Source organism: Xenopus laevis, chromosome 8L (assembly GCF_017654675.1).
Source record: "Xenopus laevis strain J_2021 chromosome 8L, Xenopus_laevis_v10.1, whole genome shotgun sequence".
Classification (NCBI taxonomy): Eukaryota; Metazoa; Chordata; class Amphibia; order Anura; family Pipidae; genus Xenopus; species Xenopus laevis.
In genome coordinates this window covers 96,237,427-96,264,398 of record NC_054385.1, presented here as the reverse complement: position 1 = coordinate 96,264,398, position 26,972 = coordinate 96,237,427, and the positions used below count along the sequence as shown (strand labels likewise).

The window sequence follows — 26,972 nt, the reverse complement described above, 5'->3', positions numbered from 1 at the left end:
TTCAAAAGCAATACAGAGACTAGCTCCTTCCTTACAGAAACCACTTGAGAGGAAATGATGCATATTTTTAGCACTTCAGCGGGATATCAAAGAAAATCTAGTTCTGTCTTTATTTGAAGCTAAGTTCTCAGATAAAATAACAGCACATGAAATTGTTTTGGGTGGGTGGTACCTGCGGCTGATTTTTATTATGTTTTTAAATAACAATGTATGACAAGTGTTTTCTCTTTAGTGAGACAGAATCAGACACCATCGACGTACTGGGTACGGAAAGCGGGAGGTTTATCACCAATCGTCTGCGAATCAGGTTATTGGGTGAGGAGGATTCCCGGCCTGGCACTAAAACTACAAGGGAGGGCCAGGCTTGAGGAGGCCGGCTTATGGACGCGTCGCGGACGTGCCTCTGACTCCCGGCCGACCCCTCCCTCCGCCTCTCCTACTCCTTCTGGGTAAGGGATCTGAATGAGAACAGGGGGACCGGTCGCACATCCAGCGCTGTAGCGGCCCGAGGGAAAGTGATCCAAGGCGGTCTATAGGAGGTGAGTATTGTCTCGCACGGGGTGACTGGGCCCGTGTGCCTTTGGGACAGGGAAGCTTCTGGGATTGCCATGCTTCTGCTATCTCATTCCATACACATGCAGGCGAGGCCCGTGATCCCCCGTACCGAGCAACCGGGGCCTTTAACTAGAGATCCCGGGATCCCTCTGAGCAATCAGGATGTGAGTGGGGCTGAGAGCAACTAGGCGCAGTTCTGGGCTTCCTTCTCTGCTTCATATGGGAGGATGACCCGGCGCACACCCACCTCTCAATCAGTGCAGCTCACCCAATAGCGGCACCCAGTCTTGAACCTCCTCTGGCCTAGGAAATGGATCATTGTCCTTTAGAACCCCCCATGTGCATTGGGAAATAGGACACTGTCCTCTAGAACCTGCTCAGCGTGTTGGACAAGGCCTGGAAGGCTCTCTCTCCTGGGGACTGGAGGACTGCCAGACTATCCCTTTAAATCGGAACACATGTACATTTCACTTGTAGGGTTAAGTTATAATCATGGCGTTTCCATTATAGCTGGAAGGGTGCACCCATGAACATCAGACTTGTCCATCATCTTAACCTCCATCTATTGCTGAACTACAGCTCTCTGGTTCTATAATGGCGTGTACATTTGCACCCTTCTAAATGTATCCCTATGTATATCATTGGAGTATTTGCAATTATACCTATACCCACTGCCAATGGTACAGATACGAGTCAGGGGACCTGAAAGAAAGGGGGAGGGTCTCTGCTTCCAGATGTTGAACAAGGAACATTCTCCGCATTCTTTTAGCAGCACAACTGATATAGGCATTTCTGGGAATCTGTAGTTTCACCATCTAGAGCAGGGATCTCCAACCTTTGGAACCCGTGAGCAATGTTCAGAAGTAAAGGGAGTTGGGGAGCAACACATGCATGAAAAATGTTCTTTTCGGTGCCAGATAAGTGTTGTGATTGGCCATTTGGTAGCCCCTATGTGGATTGTTAACCTACATTGAGGCTCTGTTTGTCAGTACACCTGGTTTGATACAACTAAAACTTGCCTCCAAGCCTGGAATTCAAAAATAAGCACCTGCTTTGAGGCCACTGGGAGCAACATGTTGTTCACGAGCTACTGGTTGGGGATCACTGATCTAGAGCAGGGGTCCCCAACCTTTTTTACCTGTGAGCCACATTCAAATGTAAAAAGAGTTGGGGAGCAACACAAACATGAAAAAAGTCCCTTAGGATGCCAAATAAGGGCTGTGATTGGCTATTTGGTAGCCCCTATGTTTACAGGCAGCCTACAGAAGACTCTACTTGGCACTATACTTAGTTTTTATGCAATTAAAACTTGCTTTCAAGCTTGAAATTCAAAAATAAGCACCTGCTTTAAGGACCCTGAGAGCAACATCCAAGGGGTTGGAGAGCAACATGTTGCTCGTGAGCTACTGGTTGGGGACCACTGATCTAGAGTGTCAAAGGAATACGTCACCAGTCATTATTCTCTCTTGTGGTCATTGTCAAACAAGCAGATTTCTATGAAGTTATGCCATGTCCACCTCTACCTTTGCCCCACTTTAGATTGTCATACAGCTCTTGTCCAGCGTCATCCTGTTGGTATTTCATACAAACATATATTTAGATTATATGCAGGAATACTTGAACTCTCCAAACTTTCTCATCTTTGCCCCACATGTGCCTTATTTCCATCGGGAGGCATTACACCCAGACTTTCTGTGCAGTATTTATTCTAGCTTGCACGCTGAGCAAAATGAAAAGGGACTCGGTTTTACTTCCTTGTAAATGAGAAATTCTTTAAAATGAGTAGGAATGAGTAATGTGGTTAAGTAGTGTGGAAATTGTCCAGATTTCATTAGGCGAGTCTAATTTTGTCAGCACTTTTCTAGCTCACTCGCACATGACCAGTAAAGCGCAGCTAAAGCCCAATCTAAAAGTAAGTAATGACGTGTCTTGTGCATATATATCACTATAGCAGCCTAGAGCCACAGCAGTGAATAGAAAGAGATACCAATACCTGCAGTTCAAAAGTGGGATGTTTCTAGTTTTATTGTGGTGCTCTGGACACTCCAGAGCACCACAATAAAACTGGGAACACCACTTTTGAACTGCAGGTATTGGTATCTCTTTTTATTCATTGCTATAATCACTGGCGAGATAAGAGGCCAGCACAATACCTCCATTCCCACATCGTTGTTTTATGCTATAGAGCCACAGCAGGACTGTAGTAGTTAACCCCCTTGTCTTGAAAATTGCACCCACCCCAGCACTGACTTTGCTAAAATGTCTCCTCTGTGTTTTAAAACCACAAGCAAAATACACTGAGCAGAAACTGAAATTACATCGGTAAGATAAATATCATTTTCTTTTATATAAGTGTGACACTTTGCAGTTTGGCTTGCCAGTTTGATCAAACAGGATAAACCACCCTCTTAAGCAAACCTTAAGCAAAACTTAATAAAAACCCCTTGGCGCAGGTATGAGCATGCAGCGTTGGAGTGCCAGCTAAATCAGAAAGATGACAAGCTAGAAAAACCTGCATCATCACTTTTAGAGATTCTCTGACCCCAGACAGGTCCAAAACCCCCTGTGCACTCTTCTGTAGCTTTTCCCTTTTTCTGGCGTAGTTGCCCTTTCAGATCCAATCTACCCTGTGTTGTGACGTGACGAAGAATCGAGAGAGTTCTGAAGTGGCCCTGGTGATTGCATCATACTCCTCCTTCCTCTTAGGCTTTTCAATAGCTGTTTCCTGTCTTTCAAAATGTAACATTTACCAGGACTATTTTCCTATGAAGATGGGATGTATGTACTTATGTAAATTTCCTGCTAGTTTGTTTACACTGGAGTGAAATTATTAGAAATCGAATACTTTGCATACGAGTGGATTGGTTCAGACTTATAGATTTGGGATATGTACCAAATGGGGGCCCTTCTGCCTTGCTAAAATCTTGCTAGAGAAACCATGCACAATAGAAAGCTTACCTGGAGTTTGTGTAGCTTCTATACTTTGGGGTGGGGGGTGGCATTATGAGAGCAGGGGGGCAGTAGGAAATTGTAGATAGGGGTGACTGAAGATACAGAGGCATATCTGACACATTGGTGTATGGGTATCTTTGTAATAGGATTTACTTTAGCTAAATAACATATTCCAGCAAATTCTTAACATTTTGCCATTGGAATTCAGTTGGAACTTTGAACATATACGTTTTTTTTAAAAAAATGAATAGCTGGTATTTATTGGAACGGAGGAAAAAATAGTCCATTGTTAGTGTCCTCAGACAACGCTGTAATCTTTCTCCTCTCAGAAAATACTGCAAACCTTTGGGACACCTAGTGCTCTGCAGGCCTTTACTTCAGTTACGTCTGTTCATTGTCATATAAGTGTGGGATTAAAGGGTAACTAGTGACATAACTAAGGACCCAGTGGGCCTTGGTGCAAAAAATGGCTTGGCTATTACACCCTATCAGACTCCAAACACCACTGCTTCAAGCTCCCTTTTTTTGAATTTCCCCCAAATCCCTGAACCCGTGCCTGGCTGGAGGTTGGTTGTTTAATGCTAATTTGTCAAACTTCAGTCATGAAAAATTTAACTGTTAATGCCTTTCCCCCCCTCAGGAACTTGCACAACAGTGTGTTTGTAACCCCGGCACGCTCTGTAGTGACGCCCCCAGCTAAAAATACCAGTGACTCCTTTATATTCTCCTAAGAACCATGAGAACAGTGAGAAACTATTGTTCTTCTACACACTCATTTCCAGTTTGTCCACTATATTTTTCACCGGTAAATACTGCCCAGCATGAGTTATCTGCATCTGTGCATGCATTGGAGTCATTATAACTCTATTTTCTTTCCAGGCTATATAGCTATACCATGTTATACATAGCTGTGGGCGTGCTTGTGCATATGTATTAATGGTGTAGAATACCACTGGCTTTTTTTTGGAAATCTCTAGGTGCATATCAACCAGGGATCACTAGCAACATTGTGCTAAATAAACCTAATATGATCAGCCTTCTGGAATCATTTTATAGCAAGGTTCCCAAATGCGGGCCTGTATGAAAGGGCAAGTCAACCCCAAAATAAAAATTTGTCTAATAAAAGAAAACATAATTCTAAGCAAGTTTCCATTATACATTTATTTAACATTTTCAATGCTTTTAAAGTTATTCGTAAAATTGATATTGAAAGCAGCATTTGCCTAACTCCTGGTTGTTACGTTTAAAATAATGTTGCAAAAGTCTTATTACCTCCGCAAAGACAAGTCTCTTGTCTTACATTGTATCAATAGCCTGAGCCTTCAGGGCAGAGAAGACAGACAAACACTGTTTTCAATAGCAATACATATACAAATAACTTAAAAACCAAAGAAAAATTGTAATGAATGAATATTGCAGAGGCTTACAATTATGTTTTCTTGTATTAGGCACATTTTTATTTTGGGGTTGACTTTCCCTTTCAGTGCAGTGAAACCTCCCTGAGTAGACAATGGAGATGACAATAACGTGCATCATTCTTTTAAGTAAATGTCTGCATGGGTCGCAAAGCCGACCCCTGAGAAACCGCTTAAGAAACCCTGCTGAAAAGGAGTGCATTGGCCTAACCACAGTGGGTGTTAACATTGCTATTAATATTATTCCATAGGGCTTCTGTTGGCATGAATAAATTATACATACCGTCACAGTAGGGAAATTATAAAACATATACAAGCATGTATTAAGAGGTTTAATGAGAACTAAAGCTTAGAAAGATGTAGGCTAGAAATGTTGTACATTATGTTTTGGGTTTCTGTACTAGCCCGAGGCAACCACAGTCCTTTTGCAGTAAAGATCTGTGTCTCCAAAGATGCCCCAGTAGCTCCCCATCTTCTTTTCTGCTGATTCACTGCACATGCTCTGTGCTGCTGTCACTTACTGAGCTCAGGGACCCACTCACAATATACAGTACACATAGAATAGAAATGTCACAGTATAAGGCTGATTAGTAATCAATACAGCTATTTGTTACATGGTAGCACAGAAACCAGTGCAATTAGCATCACAATGTAATAATCGGCCCCGTAGCATCATCTTATATTACAGACAAAGCTTGTTGTCTGACTTTTTGTGAAGACCCCTACGCTTAGCTTCTCAACAGCTGCTCAGAGCCCACTGAACATGTGATCATTGCTGCTATTGAGAAGCTGAAAATCTATGCTGGTGCAATGAGTTCAGTATATAAAATATGGCATTTATAGCCATATTCATTTTTAGGGTTTTAGTTCTCCTTTAAGATGCTTGGCTGTTTGTACTGAGGATTTCACAGGCATACATAGATGACAAATTCCCCAGTCCAACTTTCCCGTTAACCACTGCATCTTCCAGACTGGCACAGGCCTGCTGAGGCATGGATTAAGACGTGTTAGCAATAAATAAGATTGTACCCTTGGCTAAAAGGCCTTATGAATACTGATCCAATAGAGGCATATGCCATTGTGTGCAATAGATGTATTTTGTGTTGCTAGTTTGTTGCTTGGTACCCTATGTTTAGTACATCATTCATGATCTGACCACACTTATTTTCATGAATTCTTTTCCATGAAAGCCTATTGGGGGAATGTAATAAAAGTCGGTAACGGAAAAAATATTCGCAAAGAGTATTACATTGCGAAATTACTTTTTATTCTTATTTGTGCGAATTGTTTTGCTCTTAATTACATTCCCCCAATATGTTTACTGTATGCCAGAAGGGCAGGAGACCCCAATTTTTATCTTTTTCCCCATAGCTGTTGCTATATATTGGTATCCATGATTTTACTGCCATACCCTTTAAAAGCACAGATATTAGAAGGTATATTACAGTGCCACCTAGCCCAATGTCTTTTTGATTGCACATAACATACAAAGCATGTATTCAAATTAGGAATCTGAAACTTACAACCCTCCTGATGTTGTTGGACTCCAATTCCCAACTTCCTTTTTATTGCCACTAATTCCCAACAAGATATGAGCACATCTAATAGCAGTTTCACTGTACCTCCTGCCGGTTGCAGTTCCCTCTGAACTAAATTGTCTGATTAAACCCATTCCAACACCAGTCACATGTGAGCCAGCTACAGAGTTTTATCACTGAGGTGTGACTTTCACACAGTGTTTAGCAAAGGAAAGTAGTGGCACCGCCCTTGCTATCACCTGCCACTGCTGCTTTGATAAATACTGCTGACAGTGTTATGTCTTTAAGTGCAAAGGCACCCATCTTTTTTCTTTTCTTTTTGGCACCATGTTTTCTCAGTCAACACACCGCTGTCTTATATCTTGTCTTTTTTTCAGAGAGATTATTGCTTCTCACGACTCGCCAATGTGAGTTTTATTGTAATGGATCATTTGTTTTATAAATGACCGTTGTCCATTCAGTAAGAATTGCTTCCATGTGCCATAAGGAATGTGACAACCGCTGATTAAATGGATACATTTTATGGTATTATTTTTATTGCTTGGTGCCTTGCTTGTCCCCTTAGCTCCATAGCAAGATGCCCCTGTATGTATGCTGTATTCATACTGTATTCATATTCATACCCCATGAACGTTTGTCACAAAATGCAGGGAAATGGATTCTGTGCAGTTCTATCTATCTATCTATCTATCTATCTATCTATCTATCTATCTATCTATCTATCTATCTATCTATCTATCTATCTATCTAGATAGATTTGTCTGATCAGCCTATTGATCACATGATAGGATTTGGAGAAGTGATCCCCAGCCAGTGACTCACAAGCTGCATGTAGGTGCTTATTTTTGAATTGCAGGCTTGAAGGCAAGTTTTAATTGCATAAAAATGTAGACTCCCGTAGACTGCCAGTCCTCATATGGGCTACCAAATGGCCAAGCACAGCATTTATTTTGCACCCCCAGGAACCTTTTTCATGCTTGTGTTGCTACTCAACTCTTTTTACATTTAAATCTGGTTCATGATTAAAAAAGGTTGGGGACCCCTGATTTGGAGGTGACTCGCTTGTCTGCTGCTCAGCAGTGAATGCAACCATAACAACTGTATTAAATATTACTATGATACTGGGTTACAGCTACTCTTTGACAATGCTAAGCACTCTTAACTGATATGTATCTATCATAATGTGGATAAGACTTATCTGGGTTTAATGATAATTGTAGCAGGGAGCCATGATGGCATTTATGTCGCTATAAGTAAGGTTTTTTTAAAAATAAATTTGGGAAATTAAGGTTAATATACATATGTGTATCTTGCTTCCCTTAGCTAAAACCATAATTGTTCCAGCCGCTCCAGCCTTGTGTGAGTGATTGGTTTTTGGTCTGGAAATGACTCCAGAGACAACACATATATTATTAAGTAAAGTTGGGCTAAATTGGCCAATTGATGTAAAGATAACACATCAAATTAAATTGGCCTAAATTGCTATGAGTCTTTATCTTCAATTCATCCTCACACATAAAGTAGCCTGGTTTATTCCCATAGTTATCATAGGCATAAACTCGCCTTACATTTCATAGGGTTCTCTGACAATGTTTTCTGTGAGAAATAAGAGACATTACATGCCAGTTTCCATGACTTATAACTCTGTTCAAATCTTATGCTCTCATATGTTTCCTGATTTATTACAAATATTGCCCAATATTTTGTTGTCCCTTTTTTATTTGAACCTAGCTTTAGGCTTGCACATTTATTTGAAGTCTACAGCTGTATTGTGGTTGAGCTTGCTACATAAATATCCTCTTTTCCACTGCTCTGTGGGTCACACCCAAAGGTGTGCCTCCTGTTTGCAATATAACTCAGGCTAAAGTACAGAAAATCAACCCCCCCCCCTTTTTAATGGCACATATCAGGAACAGAAAATGTTTGTATCTGTGCATACTTCGATTTTCTTTTTTTCTCCCTTGAACTTCACTCTGTGAACGTATTCTAGTCACTTTTTTTACACTTGTTTAACTGGAATAAAACAATGGGTAGCACTTGAGTTTGTTGGCATGAATCTCAAAGTTATGCAGAGATCGATAATATAAAAATTGCTCTGTTTGCTTTTGCATGTGGCATTTCAAACTGGCCATATATGGGAACATTTCATTCTTTAGAAGCTGAGGTTTTCCTAGGCCAGCAACTGATCACATACATGGGACCCTTGCAACCATGGACCTCATCCACAACCCCATCCACAGGCCATTAGGCTGCCAACTTGGTCAAGCCTCTCAGAGGGTGTCGACAGCATAAATCTACTCTTGTATTACCAATTTTAGAGCTTTCATGTGTAAAATGACATAAGGGAAATAAAAAAAGTATGCATTTTACATGGGAGTAGTAATTCATAGCAGCCAAACATGTCCTCTGGTCACTGACCCCCTTCTAAAAAACAAAGGCTTTGTAAAGCTACAAATGTATTGTTATAGGTACTTTTTATTACTCATCTTGCTATTCAGACCCTCTCCTATTCATATTCATATCAATGCATGGTCACTAGGGTAATTTGGACCTTCGCAACCAGATTGTTGAAATTGCAAACTGGAGAGCTGCTGATTTCTTAGCTTATTTTAAATAGTTACAGATGTATCTAAGTGCAGCTGCCTAGTATTCTGGTCTCTGCCAAAAGCCTCTTATTTAATTACATTTCAAAAACATTGTATCTTTTTCTGGATGTTCAAAGAGAAACTGGGACATTTCAGTAACAATCCCGGACTGTGGGTTGAGCTGTCAAAACGGAAAACGGGACAGTTGGGAGGTATGCTGTTATACTTACTCTGGATATAATTCTGTCCGTTTTGCTGTTGTATATGAGGGTGCCCAAAAGTTGAATTGCAGTCTATTAGTAGATCTTGAGCTGGTGAGCTGTTGATCAGAGCAGCCCAGCACTGTCCACAAATCGTTCTGTTAGATTAGTTCATTTTCCAGAACACATGTTTATCCCTGAAACAGCGTGGCCGGAGTTCTGTATGTTTAACAGATTTCTTTTAAGTGGAGAGTAAACATTTTGTTTGGTTTACAGTTGTGTGTGAAATTGGCACACTGACAGATGTGCTGTACTGATCAGTGGAGAATCACAAGCAAACATAAATATGTGAAGGAAATCGGGTTTAATGACTATCAAGGAAAAGCATAGACAGTTACAGATGTACCCATAGCACTTTTTAAACTGGTGCCATCCAGCAATTCCCATATCATCTGCTGTTTAATTCATACTCATGTGTTTGGACTAGCTTGGTGCTAATATGATGTCATATTTAAAAAAGGTCTTTGTGTCCATCCTACTACACTCCAAATTCGACAGCCATGTTCTTAACCATGACATGGAAGGTGAGCAATAGAAAATATAGCCTAACCATTTTTCTTTCATTGGCCTCTGGTTGGAGTCATTGTTTAGCCAGCTGGTGGCTGAAAAACATTGAGTATGGCAGGGAGACTTCCCAAGAGGATGTAAATAATCATGTCTGTGATATGCTTTTGAGACAATTTCTGCTGCTATTTGAACACTTAGGGGCCGATTCACTAACTTCGAGTGAAGGATTCAAAGTTTTTTTTGGGCTACTTCGACCATCGAATGGGCTACTTCGACCTTCGACTACGACTTCGAATCGAAGGATTCAAAGTAAAAAACGTTCGACTATTCGACCATTCGATAGTCTAAGTACTGTCTCTTTAAAAAATACTTCGACCCCCTAGTTCGCCATCTAAAAGCTACCGAAGTCAATGTTAGCCTATGGGGAAGGTCCCCATAGGCTTGGCTAACTATGGCCAATTATGGCTCTTATGTTATGATGGGGCTGGTAAGAACGAGGTAAAGTACTGTAAATGTATTATGTTTGGAACTAGCATTAGCAGTTTGAAAACATACATGTGATTGGCTGCTATGTGGGCAAACAAAAGACTCCATCCATCTACTATATACTGCTCAGTGGGGCTTCACTTTATGTTGGGCCCTGGGCAGGTTTCCCTAATTGCATCTTGTAGAGACCCCTCTGCCTTACAAAAGCCATCCGCTGGTTTCTTACCAATCTATAACGTCCATTCCATAATCCACAAATAAGACAGAGCTTTCCATAACCCCCCCCCCCTTTACCTAGAAACTGTCAATAAAAAATTAGACCCCTGTCACACTGAACAGCTTCCTTGCATTATCATAAAAAGAATAATTAATACAATTTCTCAAATGCTTTTAGCCAACGTAAATCAAGTTAAATGGATATTGTTCTCCTTTGAGGAAAAAAAATTGCTGTTCTTTGGGAGATGTGGGGACGTGCTCATTTATGCACAAGCGCGTGAGATTATGTACCTGACAGCAGGTATGTGAGTGGTGCCGATGGGCTGCAAATACAGCTCCATTCTACTTCACTTTAAAGAAGAGCAGCAGTGCCATTCTCCATAGGAGGCATGCTTGAAAATTTCCCCAAGAATTTTGTAAAAAGGGGGCCAGTCTCTGCAGTATCTGTTTTTGCCTGTTTTGCAGGAAGTACACCTTTCCCATAGGCGATTAAAAAACACTGCAGCAGGCTGCAGTTTAAACATCTAATGTGCAGCACAAATTATAGTCATTCATATTAATTGTATTAATAAAAAGAATTAAACTGCCTGTATGGCATGGAGATTATCATACGAATTGCTAAACTGCACAAAGTCATTGGTACTCCAAGGAAACAGCACTTTTGTCTTTCTGTCACTTAATAGCTTCCCACAAATACTGATTTTGACTCATTGGCTGACATGGTTTTGATTTCCTAGCAGAATAGTGTCATCTGACTGAATTGCACAGGAAATTGTTGGTGTAGGGGCCAACCCTTCGAGACGTTACGTGTATACTTCTACAGAAGAGAATGAAAACCCTGCAACAGAAATATAATCTACAGGTGTCTATCCATCTTTCCATTGTATTGTACATAAAAGTTGTTACTTTACAGAATGAGAATGTAATATGTACACATCTACAGTTTGTTATATTCTTCTTTACTGACGACAACGCACACTATTGTAGAAATAGTTTATTCTAGTGCTGTGCTATATAACTTCTCAAATTGCCCTGAACTGATCCAAAACTCACCTTCTATATGGACACTTGTAGGATTTACACTTACTGAGACAGGACATGGTTGATTGGGTCTAGCTTGTGTACCCAGTCAGTAGGCTTTCTCCCATTCTGCTGTTATGTTGTTTAGTCAGCTTCTGTTATATAAATCTTGTAGATGGAAGAATGATTTTCTGCTGCTAACAAAACCACATATATGAGACTTCATCATTATGTTCATGCATGTAATTAAACATGGTGCATATAGCAATTTAGAGCAATTTTTGGACAAGTATTGTTACCCCCATCCAGATTGTGGGCTCTATTAGCTTGCACCTCCAGTGGGTGAAACATATGATCGCTGTCCTATAAAAGTCAAGGAGAGAGACTGGCACACTTTCCAATGTTCTGTTACCCTTATATTCGTAGGAAACCCTTTGTATATCACGTCTTTTACGTTTTACATTTCTGATCCAATGACTTAATGCCAAAGTGGCAGTGGAAATGTACTGGATTTTACTGCCCCTTGCTGTTGTTTGCATGGCTGCCAGTTTATTAGGCTCTGCCTGCCAGTGCAATATAAATATAATTTTGAATGGGGAGGTAGTGGTTGAGTCATCGTTATCCTTCACTATGAAAACTGAAATTGCCTCGAAGCAAAACACAAAAGGAATGTAAAACCTTCACACCAGAGAATGCGGTCTAGTGAGCAGGCAGGGAGGACGGCAGTGTGCAGGCTAGGCCTTGTTGCAAGGTATTTACAGACGTGTGAGACAGGCAAAAACCTGCTTTTTAGAAGAGCAATTAATTACAAATTCACTTATTACATGTGGCATTTTTCCTTCTGTAACCTTGGGCAAAATGGTGTGGCTGGACAAGCCAACATACCACCTGTCTCACTCCACTACTTGCAAATGAGTGAACCAAATGCCTGGAAATATACATTAAATCTTGGTCAGATTAATTAGCCTTCTAAACAAGGTCTTCTGTAAGAGAATATCCTTATTAACTTAACATAGAATTACATTTGCACCAGTTGTGTTTCCTGTTCCAGCTTTTTGCTGTCTTTATCTAAGAATGAGACATTTGGGTTCAGGCCTTTGCCTTTTTAGCCTAAAATATGGACCACCCCCAGCACATAGCTAAGCTATAGATAACATTTATTCCTCTTTGCTGTAACCCCCCCCCCCCTCATATATATCACCTTATTTGTTCTCTTACTTGGTCCCATCCACTGCATGCCCTTAGGGCCACTTTGGGAACTTGGTAAAGGACACTTATGATCCTCTCTGTCTAATGAGATATCCATAGAGACCGATAATCTCATAATTAGAATAACTGTAATGTAATTGTTGTCTAAATGATAATATTCCAATTGTGTTAAATATTTGGATTAAACTGACTTTTTGTTTACATCAAAACAATATATCCAGAGGATCGATTTCTCTAGATTTACAATATTGTCGCCTATTGCTCTGATAGATTCCCATAAATTATTTGTAAAAGTATGGACAGTACTTATAGTCTATTGACCTTTCATTATCCAGCCATAGCAGCCTGTTCCTGGTATATTAGGAGTCCTATTTCATCGAGCTGGATTGCCACATATTGAAGATCACTACTATATTGTAGAAACAAAATACAGGTATGGGACCCATTATCCAGAATGCTTGGGACATGGGGTTTTCTGGCTAACGGATCATTCTATTATTTGGATCTTCATACCTTAAGTCTACTAGAAAATCATGTAAACATTAAATAAACCCAATAGGCTGGTTTTGCTTCCAATAAGGATTAATTATATCTTAGTTTGGATCAAGTACAAGCTACTGTTTTATTATTACACAGAAAAAGGAAATGATTTTTAAAAATTTGGATTATTTGGATAAAATGGAGTCTATGGGAGATGGCCTTTCTGTAATTTGGAGCTTTCTGGTTAACTGGTTTCCGGATAACGGATCATATACCTGTACTAAATGGCTTATTCAAATCATCTGCACTAATTGCCTGTAAGGATTAGCAAGCAGACTTGCACATTGGATTTTTACTATGTAGCATGGAATAGTTGTTTTGCGCTTCCAACTAATGTAAATTAGTTATCTGAGTGCATTTATTGCCATTGCATTGTGGTCCTTTACATATTAATATTGGTGTATAAGCCCAGCCATCCTTTGTCACCATCATATCCCTATACAATGCTTGAAGAGAGGTGACACGGGATCTAGATTAACAAAACTAATTATAGCAAACCTTTAATGACCTTGATAATGAGTTCTGTGCTGAACTGATTTGTCTCTGTATAGGCATTTATAAGTTATAAATTATAAAATCCTACAATACAGTGTACACTCTCAACATGTTAAAGTACAACATTCTTGTAAATCTAGGTTTTTGCTTTCTTTTTAATTTTTTTAAAAAAAAAAATCTGAATGTGCATGCAGCTTTGTGTCAGTCGGATTTGTTAAAAGACGGCTGTCATACAGCATTTAAACCAAAGTAGGATGGACTTGTGATTTTTTATTTTTTTTATGAGCTGCCCAATAAGTCCATCAAAAAACAATATTTAGAAATTGTTATAACAGTAGACAGTTTCCAACACAAGCATTATTTGTGGTTTTCATGCACCAAAAGAAGTAGAGTTTACCTGAAATGTGACAGGATATGGGGCAGAGCAGGGGAGTGACTAGATTATCCAGCTTTTCAATATTCAAATAACTAGAGATAAGTGCTTGGCTTTACTGCAAGTAGTATAACATTGTGGCTGTTCATGTCTACAATTAATTTGCGATTTGGGAAGGACCATATTGCAGGATTTGAAGCTTTATACTGGTAAATGTGCCTTTGAAAAATCATGGTTTTAACTGAAAACAAATATTGGGCAAATCTATTGGGAAAGTGGAAAAGGAAGGAATTCAGCCGATATATTTACACCCTTTGTTTTGCACATAATACATTATTGCTGAAGCAAAGTAATAGAGGAACACCAAAAGAATGTCCAAAGTCCACTGTAAAACATTTGCAAGTCATACCATAACTGATACGTGCACCATGTCATGAATATATGTATGTCAGAATGCTCTTTAGTGTAGTTTCTTGTAGAGAGATGCAGAGAGGTATCCGAGGATGTCCGTCCTAGACCAGCATGTAGTGGAACCCAAAGTGTAGCATCTTTAGGGTGGAAGATACTTAATGCCCCCAAACTGATTAACGTCTTGTTTAGCAGCTAGTAGAGCAGCATCTGCAATAAGAGGGCTAGTCAGGAGGATGCTGGGAGATGTAATTCAACAGTAATAAAAAGCCATTGGTTAAACAATGTTTTATAAAAGTTGGGGGATGCAGTTAAGCCTCAGACTGACAATGTGGATTTTCTGGCAAATGCCAGAGGGGCTGCTGTAAGATACCATAGACTGCCACTACAAATTGGATCTTTGTGAGGCTGTTTTGGCTGTAGAGTACTTGAAATGTCAGGACCCATTTTGAAACTCATTGGGCATGCTACAGTTTGTTTTATCCCAGGCATATAATTACAGGTATAGGATTCATTATCTGGAAACCCCTTATCCAGAAAGCTCCGAATTACAGGATGGCTGTTTTCCATAGACTCCATTTTATCTCCAAATTTTAATAAATGGTTTTCTTTTTCTCTGTCATAATAAAATACTACCTTGTACTTGATCCACCCTAAGATATAATTAATTCTTATTGGAAGCAAAACCAGCCTATTGGGTTTATTTAATGTTTAATGTAGTAGACTTAAGGTATGAAGATCCAGATTACAGAAAGATCCGTTGTCCAGAAAACCCCATGTCATCCTAAGTAACTGGTGTATATGCCTTTATCACAATTAGGCTATTCCTTCTCGATACTGTTTTTTTCAGTAATTTTGTTAAAGGGATTCTGTCATGATTTTTATGATGTATTTTTTATTTCTGAATTACACTGTTTACACTGAAAATAATTCACTCTACAATATAAAATTTCATTCCTGAACCAGCAAGTGTATTTTTTTTTTTTAGTTGCAATATTGGTATGTAGGCAGTCATCTCAGGTAATTTTGCCTGGTCATGTTATTTCAGACATAGCCAGCACTTTAGAATGGAACTGCTTTCTGGCAGGCTGTTGTTTCTCCTACTCAATGTAACTGAATGTGTCGCAGTGTGACCTGGATTTTACTATTGAGTGCTGTTCTTAGATCTACCAGGGAGCTGTTATCTTGTGTCAGGGAGCTTCAATCTGGTTATGTTTCTATTGCTCTGTTGTTAGGCTGCTGGGGGAGAAAGGTGGGGGGTGATATCACTCCAACTTGCAGTAAAGAGTGACTAAAGTTTATCAGAGCACAAGTCACATTACAAAAAGAAGTTCCCGTATGAATTCAAAGATACTATTTTTTTTTTTATAGGTTGGACACCACCGTTGTTAAATATTTATGCATAGTCATGTATTTGTAATCCTTGTGGCTGGTGACATGAAGGATCAGTTGACTGTGGAAAGGCACTTCCTGGTTCTCTAGAATAGTTTCACTCCCTAGTTCTCTAGAATAGTTTCACTCCCTTCCCGGAAGGTTCTGTCTGCAACATTCCTTTTTATTTTTGCTACATTACTCAGCAGTCCTTTATTCAGCATCTTATTTTGGGAGACGAAATAAACAGCCCACTGAAGATGTCTCATGATACAAAATGCCAGGCTCATATTTATAATCCCTCTGGTGGAGTAAAGCCTGGCGTCGATTAGTGAAACCCCAAACGTATGACACACACTGTAGTATCTACAGAACCAACATAATGTGCAATTGTGCCCATTCTGGAGGTTCTGTGTAACAAGGTTTTCAAGCTTATTCAGCGTCTGTTTGCTTTAGACTTATCTCTACTACTAGATACAAGATGTGGCACGCTCAGGTAAAAAAAACCTTGGCATGGAATGGGTTATCCCTTTAGATAGGGCCACACACAAGGATTCGGCCGAATCCTGCTGAAAAAGGCCAAATCCTGACCAAACCTCTAAACCGAATCCTGGATTTGGTGCATCCCTACCTTTAGATAGCTACATTTATTTTGGGGAAATGGTGAGCAAAACTGTCTGTTTTAAAAATGAAACTTTAATATAGTATTAGTGAACGTTTTCCTATGCATTAAAATGGCTTAGGCTTTAGGATACAACCATATGCCAGTCAAGCAATTGACTGTGTTAGCTGAGAAATGCAAAGCCACCCCCCATGGCTTTTGCCAATAATTTGGGAATTCATATGAATGGAAGCTGTAAACCTAACAAATGCTGCTGCTTAGCGGTTGTTTATACAGAGCTCATTATCACCCTTTAAACAGATTACAGAAACAGATAGGGAAAACATTAAAAGGGTTGTTCACCCTTGAGTTAAAATTTAGTATGCTGTAGAGAGTGATATTTGAGATAATTTGCAGTTAGTTTTCATTTTTTATTTGTGGTTTTTGAGTTACAGTGTTTACCCTCAATTTTACATCGGCTGATTTTAAGTTTTCCCTCATTTTACATTGTTGTTTTGTGGTCGCACCTATATTTTATGCTTAATGCATTTCCCTGATTTTACATTTTCCTGGATTTTACATTTTTTTCTGGTCCTCTGAAAAACTTAAAATGGTGGTTCTACTGTATTTATATTGTTATTCAGCAGCTCTCCAGTTTCTTGCAGTTTCAGCCTATGAGTTTGTTCCCCAATAGGCATGAACTGCATTAGGCTCCTACCTTGATGTCCTAATAAATGAATCTGTGCTTTTAATTTACTTTTATTTTGATTTTTGGGAGATCTCACTACACACTTTGATTTGATGCCATGCACCTTCAGACTGGGGTGGACAGTGATATCCTTTCTTCTAACGCATGGTTAAATGTTTGAATATATTTGCTATGGAGCCTCTATAAGTCAGTTTACCAGTTTTGTAACCTTAAGAAGCAGGTCCTACTGTATGTCAAAGTGCAAAATCTGTTCAGAGGGGAAAATATACTGTTTCTGTTTAGTGTTTATATTCCTTTAATCGGTGTTCATAATGGTAAGTCTATGCTTCATGTTGTTATTTGGAGTATTATTTTTCCCCCTCTTCAGAAAGTAATAGGAAAAGTAACACTCTAAGGATTGCTGCTGATATCACTGTCTATGGAAAATGCTCTTGCTGAGGCAAGTAATATGGCAGCGCCCAGTAATGAAATTATATTGCTTATAGAAAGTCCAAGACATAATCACACATGTTTGATGTTGTTGATAGGAAAAGTTTCCTGTTGTTTATATAGTATTTTTGCTGGTTGGGGTAAATAATGACTGGAAGTTGAACCGCTTATACTGAACTGCCCTTCATTTGCTCTCATACTAATAGGGCTTGTCCCTGTAAACACAGCAACATATGGCAGCAGCAGTGACCGCCAAAGAATGGAAAGTATTTACCTAGAGGGCTTTTGGGCTGCTGAGATTATGGTGTTCAGCAAACAGACAGATTGGATCAGGGTAATCAACTGAAGAGGAAAAGAATTTCATGATGGCTGAGTTAGTGCTCATTAGGTTTTTCTAACCCACACTTTATTTCCCTCTGATTTGCTTTTAAAAGGCGACCGCAGTCTGACAGATGGACGATAGAAGGACTTGGGAAATAATAATGACTAGATTTGTCCTATATGCAATATAATGCAAAGTGTCTGTCTTAGAAAATTATATTGAATTGTAGAAATTGCCAGCTACTGAGTTATAGGTAATGCTTTTTGTGAATCTGAATTAGAAAGTATTTATAAACACAGTGTAAGAAGCAATGCACGTCAAAGTTGTAGGCTGACTTGGCCACAAAATGAAAGGTATGCTGGGAATAAGGAGTGTTTTGTCTAAGTGAAGACGATGAGTTTCACATTAGTGAATGTTTTTAAGCCTTCATATTGGCCACTTCATGCTACTTGTGTTTAAAACAACTCCCCTGTTGACTGGCAACAGATTCATGAACAACAGTGCAGATTTTCAGATCCAGATTAACATTGTTATCCCCTGTAAATAGGCTTATCTAAATAATCACGTTTATAGACACAGCACAAATTGTTTGGTTGGTGTTGTGAACTAGCAAGTTGTTTTCATGAGGTCTATTGTCACTTTCAAGTGATTGTTATAGGGGGCAATGGAAGGACACTTGGACATATTAGGGTTGCACTTAATCCTGGATTTGTTTCAGGATTCAGCCAAATCCAAGGCTTTTTCAGCAGAATTTGGATGTGGACTAAAGGTGGCCATACACGCACCGATATTATCATATAAAACAAATGTTTGTACGATATTTGGTGCATGTATGGTGGGAGACGAGCCAACCAATACTGGCAGAAACTTGAATATTGTTCGGCTTGTTGATCAGCCCAGGTGGAAATTTTTTATCAGGTGCCTTTAAAGGCACCCTAACATGTAACAGTGTTAGTTCTGAATCGTTAGATATACCGGTAGGTAGAATTCTGTTGTCTCTACCTGTATATCTAACGATTCAGCTATACACGTCAATTGAAACAAACAATCTGTCCAGGAAAAATTGTAATTGTTAGGTCTATGTCAACCTTAAGTCAAAAGCCTTGCCAAACAGAATCTGAACCCTTAAAATCATGTGACTTTGGGTCATGTGATTAATGAGATCAAAATTTCCGTTCCCTTATTTATGTATTTAAATTAGGCTTCGGATTCCGTTGGGAATTCAGTCAAATCCCTGAAATATTTTGGGGTTGGCTGAATCCCGAAAATAGGTATTTGGTGCATTCCTAGGTCATATTAAGCTGTTTTTACTTAGAAAAAACAATGCAGTGGGTAAAACGCCAGTAATCCTGTAAATGGCAGGTAAATACGACAGATTACAGCAACATACTTTTACAACAGGGGGTACTTTTTTATAAAATTATAAAGCCAAAATACGGTACCACAGATATACAGCCAAAATGGAATAGTAGTTCCAGTTTGGGAAAATGTGTAGGGTCATTTGCCAACAAGTGATGGATGTGTGTGCCCATCCAGAAACGGGGGACTAGTTTTGCCTGCACAATCATAACCATACATGGCTACTCCAGCGGAATTGAAGCAGTAGGCGATTCTGGTTGCAGGTGATCAAAACACGTCTGCTGGTCCATTCACAGTGGAGGATTAGCCTGTGGCCCAATTATAACTGCCATCCCAGCTAAAAGCCATTGCTGACCACAGCATGGGAGAGGTCATAAATGTGACACTAACTATAGTGCAGCTTTTAGAACAAGATATTATTAATACTTTATTATTGCATGTACAGACAAAGGGCGTGTTATATGTGAATGCTTATGAAGCACTTTCATTTATTATTTTAATAAGCCATTAAAGCTGCCATCTCATCTAGCCAAACAGTGGATAAGGAATTAGGCAGTGAAACCATTCTGTGCTAGCAAAGCATACATTTCTAATCTTGCAATGGATTTTCTGAAGCAATCTTATGTAAATTAACTATTAAAATATCCCTTTAATAACAGAGACTGCACAAAACATCTCAAGGACTTCAAAGTGGTGCTGTTAGGGTAACAGAGACAGATGAGAAACGTGTATATTGTACATTGATGCTTTATTCGGTTAGGGCTCAAAAGTGGCTCTGCATGCTGTTTAGAGTACATCTGATCTCCTTTAACAATGTGAAGTTGTTTCTTCAGTAGAAAATAGGAATTAACCAATTTTTGGAGTGCAAAGTTTATTCACCTTGGAAAAGGGTTAACATAAACTTATTATGTTTCCTAGTTTTAGTCCTATAATGCAGGTTAAAAATACTGGCAGTCTGCATAAATGTCATGTTTGGTGTATATTATGCTCTAAAAGTTTTACATCTCCAGCTGTTCCACTAAAGCAATACTAATAGAATTATGTTACCAAATCGTGCCAGAATATCACTCTCTACATCATACTTAAAGTTCATTTAAAGGTGAACCACCCCTTTAATATTTTAGTAACTCATAGGTGTACAAAGCTACAGTATGCAAAGTGTCTGTATATGCAAAGTGTCTGGTTTCACTGAACTTCCATTGGAGTAGGTTAATGCTGACGGCTCCTATCAAACATCAAAAACAAAACTAGAGTGTTATTTTGACATGAAGAAAGTTAATGGAATTTATGACAAATTGTTAAAATCTGTTTAATTAGTTCTATTTTATAAACGTGTTTATCCTCACAACACAAGAGACATACCAGTCCATGGAAGAACTACCCAGTGAATTCAACTGGATAATGAACTGGAGTGCAGTAACAGTCCTAATAGAATCCCAGGCAAACATCTTGAAGGGTTCAAGCTTTCCATACTGTCAACAGTATTCATATTTTGAATACTATATTAACTCATTTTAATTGTCAAATGTACCTGAATGCATATGTGTTCTTTAATGTAAGAGTTGTGTTTTACTCTGTACAAAACAGAATAGTTTCTACTGCAGGAATGTAACTCATTAGTGTGTCTTTTGTGTTCAATTTTTCAGATATAGAACCTGAAATACTAATAATACTAGAGAACTTTTAAGGAAAGCACGATGGAGTTTTATGAGTCCACATATTTTATTGTCTTGGTCCCGTCTGTGGTCATCACGGTTATCTTTCTCTTCTTCTGGCTCTTCATGAAAGAGACCTCTTATGATGAGGTCTTTGCAAAGCAGAAAAAAGACCAGAAGCCCCCTCCCGTCAAGATAGAAAAAAAGAAAACAGACAAAAAAAAGAACAAGAAGAAAGAACCCCAGAATGGCAACCTGCATGAATCCGACTCTGAAACAGCTATGCGCGACTTTGATTTGGGAGATGCTCTCTCCAGTGAGGAAGAACATGTTGTCCCCACCCCTGTTGTTTCGGCAGAGCCATTAGGAAATATAAGGGAACGAAAGAAAAAAGACAAGAAACCGTCAAAACCAGTTGAGGAACAAGCCAACAAGGAAATCAATGGAACAAAATTACCAAGTAAGAAACCAGAACCTGTTCCAGTTACCAAACAGCCAACACCACCAGCACCAGATACCGGAGTAGCCAAGAAGAAAGCCGGGCAGAAGAAGCAAAAGAACGGAAGAGGTATTTTTTTCCAAAACACAATATGCCATGCATAAATTCTATTAACTGTAAATATGTACAATTTGCCCTATAACAACTGCATTCTGCTTGTTTATTGGAGGGCAATTTACTTCCCTACCTAAATTTGCTCAGGTTCTCTAATATGTTGGTACATTTTTGTTTTGATGGTGTTTGCTGAAAGTACATATTTGTCATTCATAGATGTTAAGGAAACGTCTGCCGCATGAAGTGGCATGTCCACAGAAAAGACTCACGCAAACAAAGGAAAGCACTAACCCTAATTTGCATGTATGGCTTTTGCTCAAGAATTCATAGTCTTAAATTGTTCATTGCATTAAAGGCAAAGTATGGGAGAAAAACATGGGGCAGGGGGGGGTATGTTTGCTAGTTTGTTTAGTATATATAAAGAGCGACAGCCTGTTCAAACATAGTATAGCAAGACAGGATTAGCAATTTGTACTGCATATAGAGAGAGAAATCCTGTGCAAACACTGTACATTGACAGACAGGCTGAAGAGGTCTGTTCAATATAGTGAGAAAAAAAGGCCTCTATGGAGACAGGATAAAGGTGCAGAATTAGAACTGCTGTACAGTAAAGAGTAGAGGTTTTCAAACTTTTTTCACAATAATAGCCAAGAGAAAACCATGTTCTAAGCTCCTTTAGCTTTGTTCATAGCACTTGCTGAGGGAAACGAATCACTATTTCTAATGTACTCACTACCCGGTACTAGGCTGGTACTTTGTTCTTCTGGTGAGAGGTCGGAGATAACCTGGCAAGTTAAATTAGTAGCATATGAACATAAATTCTATGCTTTAAGAATGTGTCACTATGACTTTATGAATGTTCATATGCTACAAATTTAACTTGCCAGGTTATCTCCAACCTCTCACCAAAAGAACAAAGTACCAGTCCGGGTTGTGTTAATGGATTTTTGTAGGTAGCAGGTAGTGAGTGTGGCTGTTGGTTGAATTACCTTCAGGTCGAGGTGGCAGAACGTTGTGTGTACATACCTTTAGCCTTACATCAACTTCCTGCTGTGTAGGGTATAAATCTGCTTCTGTAAATTTCACTTTCACAAGTTGTAGGCTGCAGCCCAGAGACAGAGTAATACATGTCTTTAAAACTTCTAAATGACTGCTCATTTGCACTAATTTTAAGAGATCATAAGGTATTGTATATTGATTAATAGGAAAAGCAGTAGGCACATTCATCTCTGTATGTATGTTCCCTCTGTGGCTGTACATTTCTACAACTGGAGACTAGACGTGACACAAGTGCATATACAGTTCAGGCAGGATAAATCTAAACTGACATGATGACACAGTAAGTGACGTGTAAATGCTGATCAGCGGTGATGTTCACAAAGACGTGCAGACGTAGATGAAAACATGATTATATAATTAATATGTTTATGAATGCCTTTTGGGTTTGATTTGAATCTGCATGGAATTTAACCCTCAAGTCTGTATATCGATTTCATTTCCCCTTAAAAGGAACTATACAGATTCAAACAAATATAAACAAATATAAATTTGCTCAGAGTACTCAGCTAAGCACTTTGCATTTTATATTTGTTTTCTTTTGAGTTTTCACAATAATTAGCGATTATTATTATGCCTAACACCAACCCACCCTCTCCTGACTTGCTATGCCAACATGCCTTCCCCACCATCATGTCAAACATCACCGGAGGGCATGAGTTTATAAATTAAAGCAGCAAGCTACAGTCAGATGGAGCTAAGCTGGGGGTAAGTTATTGGTGGGAGAGCACAGGAGTAGACCTTACAGCTCAGAAACATTTGTTGCCACATTTCTGCTCATTAAGTGGCAAACCAGTCATCCTAACAGTAAAAGTGTAAAACTGCTAATGTAAAGCTAAAAGGAAAAAAAATGGCAAAAGTGCTCAAAAGAGCACTCAGAGCAATTTACATTAATTTGAGTGTGAATAGTTCTCCTGTAGTATGTAAAATGATTTACTGTCTTGGCAATAGCTTATTTGTGTGTGTATTTTATTAAAGGGCGATCATTTCTCCATAAACAAGACCATTTGCAGAGTGGTTTTAGGTGCTCACAGATGACCAACTTGAAAGAGAAAGCATTCACCTAAATAGCTTTTCTGTACAGCAGTGCTGTCCAACTGGCGGCAAGCGACCCCCCCTTGTGTGGCCCCCCACATGAATGTATGCCTGCTGTGACTGCTTACCATATGTAAAATTTAAAAGATATCACTATAGAAATTAACTGGTCTCTGCATTGTTTACACTTCAAAGTCAGACTATAATCACCTGCTTCGTTCACACATGTAATCCCCCCTGCATTGTTCACACCCATAAAGTCCTGTACTGTTCACACTTAAAACCCAGACTGAAACTGACCATATTGTTCACCTATTCACCCTCTTCAAACAGCATTGTATCACTGTTTGTGGTACATATAAGGGTTGTGGCAGACGTGGCGATTGTGGAGACAAATCTCCACTTCTTCAGACAACTAATCTCCCTGAAATGCATTCCCGTCGGCAAGAATGTGAATTGCCAGCAGGATGGCACTCTGATCACTTCATTTTTCGAAGTCGCCCGAAGTTGCCTCACGAGGAAACTTCAGGCGAAGCGATTTCGACTGCCATCCCACTGGTTCACATTCTTGCAGACGGGAATGCATTTCGGGAAGATTAGTTGTCCGAAGAAGAAGAGATTTGTCCCCACAATCGCCACGTCTGCCACAACCCTTAGATGTTTTACAAAGAGTGACACAATGCTGTTTGAAGAGGGTGAATAGGTGAACAATGTGGGCAGTTTCAGTCTGGGTTTCAAGTGTGAACAGTACAGGGCTTGAGTGTGAACAATGCAGGGGGGATTACATGTGTGTCGTTGGGCGACTAATCTCCCTGGAATGTAAGCATGCGCCACCACCCTTAGAGTGGTCCTGATAGGTTTCCCTGTCTCCTGCTCTGTTCTGCCTGCCCCATGCTCCCTGTGTGTGCCATACTCTGCCTGTATGTGCCCTGCTCTGCCTGTGTAACATAAGCCTGGCATTTGTTCTGGGGCTTTGTTAGCATTTGAAAATTGTTGTTATGGGCCCCCAATGTATTTAATCATGTGCTGCGGGGCTGTGTTATTCACAGGGGAGGATGAGGCATATGGATTAAAGGGAATGTCTTAATATGACACCTTTTTTCATATATGCTTGATGAGTGATATCCCTGCAGTGAGAACCAACCATTTAATTTTTTGGTGTGCTACCACCATTTATGTGGGTGTGGTTTAAAGTGGGTGTGGTTTAAAAACAGTGAGTGGTCAACACTGGCTTTCATTATCGGCCTTCCACCATGTAGGCCAGAAAAATTCCAAGCCACCCACTATGCGAGGGAGGTCTTACGTAAAATGACAGAGCAAGATATATCTAGTCCATTAAACCATATATGGAAGGGAACTAACACACCATGCACCACATCCTACATCTACAGACTTACAAGAACAAACCTAAACACATTGGAAATGGACTGACGTATTTTCGGAAACCTCCACATCAGACATTGTAAAAATGCACTCTCACTCAATGCACCTAACACCATCCAGTCAATATCAGATTATGACCTTGCAAATACTGCACCAATCCTACCTGACCCCACTTAGAAGGTTCAAAATGGGATTGCTGGCCAGCCCATCGTGTTTAAGATGCGCAGCAGCTGATGCCTCCCTAATTCATAGCATGTGGTCATGCCCAATAATCAAAACCTTTTGGTTAGAGATATATGAATATTGGCATTCGCTGACCAAACAACAATTCCAACCCAACATCGAATGGGCTCTATTTAGTAAACTCAAGGACGCCCAACAAATTACCAGACCCAATAAAGCTATATTACAGGAATGGCTCTCGCCCAACCCACCCTTCATGAATCTAGTGAAAAATAAATTAAATTTCTTGTTCCACATGGACTGGCTGGAAGCATCTCTAAACAAAATATCCCATGCTAGCAAATTTTTCGACATATGGACCACTTATATCCTAAGTCTCCCCACTTGACATAAGAAAACCGCAGAAGTTGGGACAGCCCACTATATATGGGCCTTTATGTTTTTAAAATACTAAATTTGAAAAATGTATGGAACAGTATCAGATCAATGCCCCAAATGCAGAGTTGAAACTGGCACTATGTTCCATATATTCTGGTCCTGTCCGGTAACCCAGAGATTCTGGGGAGCAATATTTAAATACTTAAATGAAAAGCTCGCATTACCAAATATCCTCTCACCTGAACTCTTGTCTGTTGAAGTTAACAGGGGATCTGCAGTTTCACCCCTACTCCAGAGTGTGTTACCCACTACAGCGCCTATACTATGCCAAAAAAGCCTTATTATTGCATTGGAAATCCCTCTACCCCCCTTCAATACAATATTGGCAAAAACTGATAAATGACTCTCTCTCTCAAACCAGACTCCCCTATCTGCCTAGAGGTTGCCCAGCATACCTCCCAACTGTCCCTTTTTTGGAGGGACAGTCCCTCTTTTGACAGCTCAACCTGCAGTCCCTCATTTGTACTGGAAAGTCCCTCTTTTCTCTGCACTGAACAGCCAGAAAAAGAAACAAAGTTTCTCACTTAATTGGCTTTTAGCAGAGAGCCCAGAACAGCTAACAGGTGCAACTAAGATACTTTGTAACAATTTCGAGACACAAAAACACAGTTTAGATAAGGAGAAATATTTTCAAACTTTCATAACCTGCCAAATTTTGTAAAACAAACATGGTAATTAGGGGGTGTGGCCTCCGAAAGGGGTGTGGTCAACAAATTGCTGCGCTACGTGCGGGAAAAAAAATGTTGTCCCTCTTTTTACTTCCAAAATGTTGGGAGGTATGATCTAAGTACATCTAAACTCATATAATGTATATGACGACATGTACCCTTATTTCACCTCCCCTCTCTACTCTCTCTTCTTTCCTCTCTTTTTTTTTTCTTTTTGCTGGTTTTTAAAATGTTTAAATTTAAAACAAAAATAAAAACTTAAAAAAATACTAGATTTGTAGATTTCCATTAGCCATAGACACACAATTTAAAAATACTTGGTTTTACTTTTGCTGCTAGGCTTGTTTTTAATTTTAAAAGCCTCAAACTCTCTATACAGATTATTTACTTTTTGTGTCACTACGAGGGAAAAAACAATAAAGATAAAGGCGGATTACATTTGATAAGAAATTTGTGTCAGAGGCCAGATAAATGAAACTAAAAACAGGCTGCATAAATGATAAACGAAACCATAGACTTTAAAGGAACAGTAACATAAACAAATGAAAGTATGTAATACAAATATAATGCAGTGTTGCCCTCCACTGGTAAAACGGCTGTTTTTGGTTCAGAAACTCTACTATAGTTTATATAAATAAGCTTCTGTGTAGC

General features: G+C 39.3%; 1 protein-coding gene across 4 annotated transcripts in view; it reads left to right on the top strand.

Moving 5' to 3' along the window:
• Positions 1-306: 306 nt before the first annotated feature.
• The window catches only part of LOC108698890 (kinectin), a 95,104-nt gene continuing 68,438 nt past the window's right edge, over positions 307-26,972 (top strand). For 2 of the 4 annotated variants that reach the window (XM_018230754.2, XM_018230752.2), the window contains exons 1-2: positions 308-539; positions 20,997-21,573. In XM_018230754.2, coding sequence (XP_018086243.1) covers positions 21,048-21,573 — 526 coding nt within the window. In that variant the 5' untranslated portion in view covers positions 308-539; positions 20,997-21,047. Of the gene's footprint in view, positions 540-20,996; positions 21,574-26,972 lie in introns of all 4 variants that reach the window. The other 2 variants (XM_018230753.2, XM_018230755.2) reach the window with 2 other exon arrangements.